At 37.4% G+C, this 9,046-nt stretch overlaps 1 protein-coding gene across 3 annotated transcripts; it reads right to left on the bottom strand.

Annotated features, from left to right (window-relative positions):
• Positions 1-370: 370 nt before the first annotated feature.
• fastkd2 (FASTK mitochondrial RNA regulator 2) lies at positions 371-8,950 on the bottom strand. Of its 3 annotated transcripts, XM_088074591.1 has the most exons (13): positions 8,748-8,950; positions 8,245-8,261; positions 7,038-7,711; positions 6,835-6,938; positions 5,807-5,915; positions 5,423-5,546; positions 5,099-5,238; positions 4,382-4,554; positions 4,113-4,276; positions 3,751-3,984; positions 2,770-2,860; positions 1,515-1,629; positions 371-566 (listed from the first exon to the last, which is right to left on the bottom strand). In XM_088074591.1, exons 3-13 carry the CDS (start codon positions 7,686-7,688, stop codon positions 444-446), a joined length of 2,028 nt encoding a protein of 675 aa, XP_087930717.1. In that variant the 5' UTR covers positions 7,689-7,711; positions 8,245-8,261; positions 8,748-8,950; the 3' UTR covers positions 371-443. The 3 variants fall into 3 exon arrangements, with proteins under 3 accessions (XP_087930717.1, XP_042369036.2, XP_087930718.1); XM_042513102.2 differs by lacking the exon at positions 8,245-8,261; XM_088074592.1 differs by lacking the exons at positions 8,245-8,261; positions 8,748-8,950 and adding an exon at positions 8,562-8,705.
• Positions 8,951-9,046: the final 96 nt, after the last annotated feature.

Here is a 9,046-nt window from a genome sequence, read left to right as displayed (position 1 = left end):
GATGTAGCTGCTTCAAAGGGACTCCACCTTTACCTTGCTCACCTTGCACTTTCTGTGCAGTTATTGGAAGTGCACACACTGCTTTTATTGGTTTCATTCAGCAGCGCAGTTCTTACTCATCGGCTACCACGAGCATCAGCGAGATTGTTTCTGTTAGCTTTTTGAGCCTTTTTGGGAAAGATGATAAAAAACAAGCGATAAAAGATTTCTTTTCATCCCCCACAGTCACGCCTCCGACAAACACCAAAAGCAAAGTTCAGGTTCTCTTTATCTATGTCATTTTATCCAGAGCACATTTATATCAATACTTTAAGATATTATTACTTCCTAATTGTTTACAAACCTTCAACAGCAGAAAACAGTTTGTGTGTTCATGATTGCACAGATTGAGTTTATTGCACCAGATGTGGCTTTTGGCATGTGTTTAGCACTGACATCAGTCCTCAAGATCCCAGATGGTCCACCTCTGGTTGTGTGTCTGATCTGTGGTGTTGTGGAAAAATCTGTCCCCTGAGGAAATCCGTCAGGTTTTCCTCCAACGCAGACGACAGCTCTGGCTTCGTTATCTGGGGAACAGGATTTGGATCATGTAAATTTTGCTAAAACTGAAGTGCTCAACACTGTTACGTCTTCAAAAAGTGGTATTATAATTTGTTGTTTGAAGAAGAACACATACAAGGTTCCCACACATTTTCAAAGACAAAACTTTTAGTTGTCAGTTCAGAACTTTTCCATGACTTTTCAAGGACCCAAAATATATATTTTATGCCCAACTTCTGAATTTCATACACACAACACCCAAACTCTATTTAAAGGTATTTTCAGAATCCTACATAATGAAGGACTGTCGCAAATTTGAAAATCTAACTAAAATTTCTGTTTCTGGCTATGATATATTGTTATTTTAGTGATTTAAAAAAAGAAATGCCTTTTAAAAAAAAATTAAGAAAAATAAATAAATATATAGCCAAAAATATTTAAGCTACAAAATTTAAATGAAAAAAAAATCACCAACATTTGTTTTAACAAAGTAAAACAATCATACAAACTATTAAAAGCCAATAGTTATTAAAGAAAACATGGTTTCCAAACCACAGGCTTGCAATTTTGGAAGGCATGTTTTCTTTAAAAATTGGTGGTAAAATAAACACAAAAGACAGCCATTTAAAGTTGTGTGCTCTTCCCCTAAAGTGCTTAAAAAAAGTCATTGACATGTGTAGTGGACATACATGTTGTAATGATGCTGTTTAATTAGCATCTTGATTGAGAGCACACATATCACTGGTTCTTTAATTTAAACATGAAAAATGGAAGCAAGAAACAAAAGTGTTGTGTTCAATTTTTTTTCAGCATATACACCCAGCTTCTTGGGGAAATTTAAACTCATATCTGAAAGAACCACGTGGTTGAATGCATGTTTAGAAATAAATGTAGAAATATTACTCTAACACCAGGTTAAGTGTCAAATTCGATTCTTTAAACAAACTGAAATCATGATCATGTCTGAGTCTCACCATGACAGGGTTATATCCCAAGATCTTCAGATGGCGAATCTTGACAGCTAGACGACCACAGGGATTGGACGTACCGTAGCAAAAACCAGAGCGTGATGGGATAAATACTGCGGTTCTAGGACATCAAGAAAAGGAGTTTCTCAGCTTTAAAAATGTCAAAATTTGAACAGAGGTTGACAGACGAAAATGTGAAATCTGAAAAAGACATAAGAGATTGTGGCTTTCTTTAAAGTGAGACAAAGCTGTGTTCAGAGCGCGCGCGCACACACACATGTAGCAGCAGATCTTTAATCAGTGGAGTTATTATAGTTTGGGATTTTTCTTTAGTTTTGTCAGTTATTGTTTTGTTTTGTTTTTCAATTTTAATCATCTATAAAGTTCTGTTTTAATTTTACTTTCCATGCACAATGATAGACATTATGCAAATTAACAATAAATCATATACATCAACTTTGTGTCTACACATTTTCCAGTATATTGTGTTCCAGTATATCATCAGAGCCATTTTTTCAAGAGGGGAAATGTATCAGCAGGCTCAAGAGAAATCCATTTAGTTACAGAACTGAATGGCCTATGTAAAAACAGAACAACTTTAGACATTATTGTGCAGTAATGACTAAAATAGTGTAAGAGAGATGACATGATGAAGAAATTAAATGACTATAGATGTGCACATAATATCAACAATAAAAACAGTAAATGCAAAGTCATATGGAAACCATTTCAAAGGCTAGAAGTATGCAACAAAAACTGCAAACACAATTTCATAAAATTTTAAAATTTAGGTAGTAATTATTTCTTCTTTAAATTTGTTGGATGAGTTTGTTTTTTCACGAAATCTGTTGAGTTTCTGTTCATGATTTATTAAGCTGAGGCAGCTTTTCTACCGTTTCTTTTGCTCACTAAAAGAAAATGACTAAGAGTTCAAAATTAAATTTCAAGCATTTTTTTTTTCCTGTGTAAAATACAAAAAAAAAAACTGTCCTGCTTTTCAGGCACTTTTTTATGTTATATTTTTAGATTGACAAGAAGTTGTTCTGTTGCATGTTGAGTTGTGGAATCCGATGTGTAATGCACGCATTTATGGCATGCGTCAATACCCGACATTACCAGAAAAGAACGCCCAAACATCTTCTCCACCTGCTATCACCTCATCAGACTTTACCAAACATGACATAAGCACAATATGTAAAAAAAAAAAAAAAAAAAAAAGTTTAGTCTGGCGACGATGTCGACTGCAGAGCTGACATCTTACCTCTGACTGCTCTCTGCTGGAGACCGCTCTTCTCCTGCACTTGCTTCAGTCACAGAGGTGTGGTTTGGCACAGGTTTGGTTATCACAGCGTCTGACAGGCAACACACACAAACACAAGGGCTTGCTTGCATCATTGTTTATAAATTAGCTGTGTGCTGTAGCTGTTTTCTTTCAGAGTAAAATGCCCAAGCTGAAACTGTGACATCCACTCACTGTATAACAAATCGTCCTTAAACTCTAACTTCCCTTCATCAGCGTTCACACATTTTTACCAATAAATTTCTATGACTTTGAGGCAAAGTTTGTTGACAATACATTCTCTGAAGTGACCAACGGTACTTCTTATCAGTTCTTTTTTATTACTATATAATAGCTTTTTAAAGATATACCATTTCAAAAATAACGACTTCAGAACAGGATTAGAACTGAATTTTTACACATTACACAGGCAGTGTTTATTTTTATTTCTGGTAAATTAAAAAAAAAAATGTTGGTGAATTCTTCACTTTAAAAAATTTTGACAATTTTTCATTTATGAAAGGGGAGAGGGTGGTACAAAAAGCACTGGCGAGGGACTTATTTAAATTTTGGCCTTCGGGAGGGTCATACAACTTTTAGTGGCGGTATTATCTATTTCTTTTACTGGGTGGTTTTTTAAAGAAAACACACCCTTTTCTTTGAATATTTGACCTTTTTTTCTCTCTCTTTTTTTGAGTTGTTTTTCTTTAACAAAATTTGGCTGTTTTTACAGAGGAAAAAATGGCCTTTTTTTAAAAAAGAATTTTTAAAAAATGGCAATTTCATTATATCATTTATCAAAGCCAGAACCAATAAAAACAGAAATTATCAATGGATTTTAAAATTTCTAACTGTTCTTAAATACATCGGCGTATATCTGGTTTTCCAAAACTTTTCCAGGCCTGGGAATTGCTATTTACAAATTCCATGACCACACAAACCCTGAACATATTATGTCTTCACCTATGACGTAGAAGTTCTCCACCACCATTTCCTGCAGCATTGTTTCTGCCTGGTCTCCCAACACACTCCGCAAGCACTGCGAGAGCTTCAAGTTCACTGGAAATACTCTGAGGACAGGGTCTCTCAGGACAGATGGGGGGACTGTGAGGGGCTGAGGAAGTGGAGGACGATCAAGACGGAGGCACAAGTCCACTAACCGAAACATTTCCTGCTGAGCAGAGAGATTCCAGAGCGCTGAGGAGAAACAGAGAAAGTTCAGACAGGTGAAATCCAAAAAAACAAAGTGCAAGAGGAAATAGAGAGGTTAAGAGGAGAATAAGAAGTCACACAGCAAAAATAAAAAGAGTGATTTTGTGTGTTACCTGTAGTCTTAAACTTCTCTAGCGTACTGCTCTGCAGGAGTTGCTCCAGTGGTGCAGCGGGGAAGTGGCCCAGCAGACAGAGATAATACACAGCCTTTAATAACTCAAACTCAGACATCGTGGGCAGATACGAGACTAGAGCCATGGTAAGACTATCCAGGAACCTTGATAAAACCCAACAAATACATCAAGTGTGAAATTAACCTCAAGTCATGTAAGTTATGCAGAAACAAAGATGGTGACGTGTCAGCGACGTGTCAGCGACATACTGTTGTCTTTGGTGCTGCAGATCATAGTTACGATTGGAATACACCTTGAGGATACAGAGGAGGTCTTTAAGCGTCAGAGCGTCTGGATTGGCGATCACCTTCTCCAGAAATGCCCCCATTAATGCAGAGGGACAGAAGTTGAGGTCCTCAAATATCGACAAGACGGAGATCACCTGAGCAGAGAGGAGGTAAGTCTTACACTTTGATGGCTGGCATGAAAAAAACAGTAAAATTGAAATGATTACTTATTAGTCAGAGACTTTTGTACATAAAATAGAAAATAGAGGACAATTGAGCTTTTTGGTTTTCTTTAAGTATTTACTGATAGGTTCTTGCTTAACTGTCTGTTAGCGTCTAGAATGTAGGTAACAATTCACAAACAGGTTTCGAAAAGTTTTGGTTGCTCATTAGGCTGCAGGCCAGCCTCCTGATTTCCCAGTCTCTTAATACCTCTCCCTTACCTCTAAATCCAGGCACTGATACGAATGCAAGGTCAGCGTGACCTTGACCTCTGACCACCAAAGTCAAATCAGTTCATCTTTGAATCTACTCAAACGTTTGTTTAAAAAATGAAGAAATTCCCGAGGTGTTCTTGAAATATTGCGTTCACAAGAATGTGCGGGACAACCCTACAACAAAATGCCTCTGGCCTTGACTATCACCGCCGCAGAGCCAAAAAAAAAAAGAGAAAAACAACATAGTTGTGTGGTGTAGTACCTGTTTTTTGGTCCAAATGTCTATGGAAGAGGCAATGTAGTCTGAAAAGTCAGTGAACAGATCTTTGTCTCTGTGGCTTAGAGTCCTACAAGACTGCAGGATTCCAAACAATTTGTTGAAGGGGATTCCATAGAGGTTTTCTACCAGAGACGACAGATGTGGGAAAAAAAAAAACAAAGAGGGAGAGCAGGTTGGTAAAACTATAAAACAGAAGTCTTTTTAAAAGTTGACTATTTCAGGCTCCCCATCTGATTCTGTGCTGCAAAATATAACATCTGAAGACTATAGCTCAAAGCCATTTTATTTTGTGGAAAGGTTTTTTACCTCTGATCATCTTACTGCAGACATCCAGCAATGGTCTGGAGTAGAAGCCCATTGTGGCAATAGTGATGATCATGTACTGGCTGTTGACAAGGCTGAACTGGTCGGTCATTGATAAAGCCTTTTTCTGAGGGAGGCAGAGCACAGAATGAGTGTCAAAGTGGAATGGATTCAGTTACAGGGGGAAAAAAACAACAATAAGGGTTGTTTTTGTTCATTCCCGTGCTTCAAAAACTCCAAGATGTCACAATCAGAAATTTGATATCAGAGAATGTTAAGCAGTTACGCACATGCTTGCACAACAGATGGCAATCATGATCTGATTCATTTTAAAACTGCATATAAAAGGATACCAAATATGGTGAAAACCAAGACTCATAAACCAACCTCGAGTTTCCGTTTGAGGTTCATTGGGGCATCTTTCCCCACCAGACGCATCATGATCTGGAGAATAACTACATTCTTGATCTGGGGGAGACGGGCCTCAACTTCCAACCTAGGACAAAGCCACAGTAAAGTAGTGGTAAGCATCTGCATAGAGGGTTCATACATAGTTTAACCATACATTTACATACACACATTTCCATAACAACCATTGAGACTCCTTATAGGTTATTTTTCATTACTATATAATAGCATTTTTACATATCATTCAAAAAAAATGACTTCAGCACAGGATCACAACTGAATATTTAAATATAATTAAGGAACTGTTCATTATTTATGAGTGAGGGGGCAGGTTGTGCAAAAAGGAGGAGGAATGTCAAAAAACTTTTTTACAATCTGGGAAAGAAAATATGTTTTTTATTGTTAGTGTTCTTTTTAAAAAAAAAAGGCCTTTTTGGCAACCTTGAAAGAAAAGAAATATGTGGCCTTTCTCTTGACATTTTTAGTAAATTTAAAGAAAAAACATCTGGCTTTTTCTTGACATTTTTGTGTGCATATTTTACAGAATAAAATAGCAATTTTTCTTCTTTAAAGGTTTTGGTTGGTTATTTGACCTTTTTATTTATGGGAGGAGAAGAGGTGTTGAAAAAGGGGGAACCATGTCAGATATTTTTTAAGCACTGGGGACACACTTATGTTTTATATTTTGGCTTAGGGGAGGGGCATACATCTTCAAATAGCTGTATTTTGCATTTGACCTGTAGGCATATTTTCTTTTTTAATCAACAAAAATGACACCATTTATCACAGCCAAAAAACTTGAACACATCATGTTATTACACACGTTTGTGAAACAATATTTCATAACTTTTCCAGGCCTGGCAATTGCTATTTGCAAATTTCATGACTTTATAGATTTTTCATGACCGTATAAACCCTGAATTTAGTCATTAAGATTCAATTTTCTTCAACAATTCTTAAATCTGATGCTTTTATCTTTCACTGATCCATCATTTCATCATTCTGACCTCATTCCCATCTTCAGTGCATTGACATTCGCACATTCCTCCATACATCCCAGACAAGAGGCCAAGATGGACAGTGTCTTTTCATCAAAATTGCTCAGATTCTCCTGTTAGTGGACATAAAATGTATTTGGATGAACAACAATACAAAAATATTGGCAAAATAAAAACTTTTGCTGGTTGGTTAACAATCTTTCAGTGCCTACCTGGCAGGCTCGGAGGAACGTCTGGATCACACGGCTACGTTGAGGAACACCCAGATTGACCATACTCTGGAGAGCAAAAGCCACGCTCACATGGCGCATATTTCTCAGTTCCTTCAAGGCTGTTTGAAGCAGCTTTTCAAAAGCAGGATGCTTAAACATCAGCTGCAGCTCACAGCGTCGCTGCTCATTTGTCATCTTCTTAGTGAGGGACCACATTCTGCTTAGGCAGTAGCTGACGTGTTGAGCTGTGGGTGCGAATGTACAGGTGAGGTCCAAGACATCTGATGGAGAGACACAACGCTGAAGGTGGTCCAAGAAGGCCGAACTATACTGTGTCTGCCTCGAGACTGTCTCATCAGATTGGATGTCAACGAGCAGCGAAGAATCTGACAGTGAAGAAGAAAGATGTTGCTCCCTCTCTTTCAAGTGTTCGCTGTGAATTCCACTCTGTGAGTAAAACCTCATCGAACTAAAACTCTTATCCAGGCTTGTCAGGCATTGCCTTGTCCCCGTGATCTTTGCTACCTGGTGACTTGGAAAAGATGCGTCTTCTTTGGCTGTGACCAGGAAGCTGTGCTGTTGCCATAGAAACCTGCGGCTGCAAAAACGCTGGCCACATCTCATGACCCCCTCTGTCACCCTGAAAGACATCTTTTCTCTAATAAGGGGATGATCTAAGGGGGAGAAAATGGGAACAAGACACAAGGGAGTTATTAATTACTGCACTGTTGCTGTGTGGAGCAAATAACTGACTACATCAAGTAGTTACTAGGGGTGGGGACAAAAACTGATAGTCTGGATATTTTTGTGTGGCAATATTGTATTGATGCACGGACGCAAGTATCCGGTTTTTCTTACAATATAAATTCTTACGTTTTACAAATACAAATAAGACTTTTGGTAGCCTACTAAATAAAATGCTTTTTCAGTCTAGTAGTTACAATTTGCTGCAATAAAAATGACTGAAGTGTGATGAACAGACTGAAAACTTTGTCTTATTAGACAACACAAAGGTTGACAAAGTTTTCCTTTGACAATAAAACTAGTGGAGGAAAAAGGCGCTAATTTATGACACAAGATATGGCTAGGAATGCAGCGATATACCAGTTTTGTGGTTTAACATGGTATAAAAATTGACTGTTTTAATATATATATATTTGATTATTGACGTTGATAAAAAAAAATGCAACTGAACGGAAAATCTCACCTGATATATACTTTCATCTGTAAAAAAAAAAAATCAAGTTTCAATTACAGTAATAATACGTTTGTTTAACGTGTGTTTACTGATAATAATAACTCTGCAATAACGTGACAGCGCAATATTTTTTATTTATTTAGACAATTATTGTAACGTGAAAATGTCATATATGTTAATATTTCGCAATAGTATCGTCTTGTGACTGAAGTATAACGAAGATATCGTATCGTGGAGCTTCTGGTGATTTCCACCCAGTATTTAGCTCTAAAATTGAGAAACGTTATTACATGATAAAAGGTCATTTTAGCTACTACTCAACTGACGTTGTATTTCCAAAGTATCCGACTGGTTTCGCTTTACATTTTTGTCCACACAGGCTGTTAAATTATGTAGGTATCCAGAGTTACAAAGTACTACAACTGAGCTGCCAACAAGGTCAACAGACTGCTTCTGTCAAGTATGAAAACACCAGCTTACATTAGCAAAGGTTAGCTTAGTTAAGCCCCTACCTTCTTACTTAAACCGTGAAAACGTACGAATATTTGTCCCACGGTGACTCGACACTTGCTAGACCATGTAACATTTAAATGTTATTTAGCGAAGAGAAACAAAGCTTTATTAAAGACAAAAGAAAGTCCAATGCATATGTCTATACTAGTGTACTACATATTAGCTGACAGCCTCACGCGCCGACTCCGCGCATGCACTCGGGGATGCGCTCTCAATGCTGTGTGCACTGCCATATTTAGTCCCCTCGGTAACTTGGCACACCACTACGTAATGTCAAATATAATACACTGTGTTTTTT

This window comes from Plectropomus leopardus, chromosome 24, assembly GCF_026936395.1.
Source record: "Plectropomus leopardus strain MGB_pleo_1.0 chromosome 24, ASM2693639v1, whole genome shotgun sequence".
Lineage (NCBI taxonomy): Eukaryota > Metazoa > Chordata > Actinopteri > Perciformes > Serranidae > Plectropomus > Plectropomus leopardus.
This window is presented reverse-complemented; position numbering and strand designations above follow the sequence as displayed.

Coding starts and splice junctions, on each gene's coding strand:
- fastkd2 (XM_088074591.1), bottom strand. CDS start 7,688: ATGTCTTTCAGGGTGACAGAGGGGGTCATGAGATGTGGCCAGCGTTTT. Junction 5,547..5,806: donor ACCTCAAACGGAAACTCGAG/GTTGGTTTATGA, acceptor TGCCTCCCTCAG/AAAAAGGCTTTATCAATGAC. Junction 2,861..3,750: donor GGAGAACTTCTACGTCATAG/GTGAAGACATAA, acceptor GTTGCCTGTCAG/ACGCTGTGATAACCAAACCT.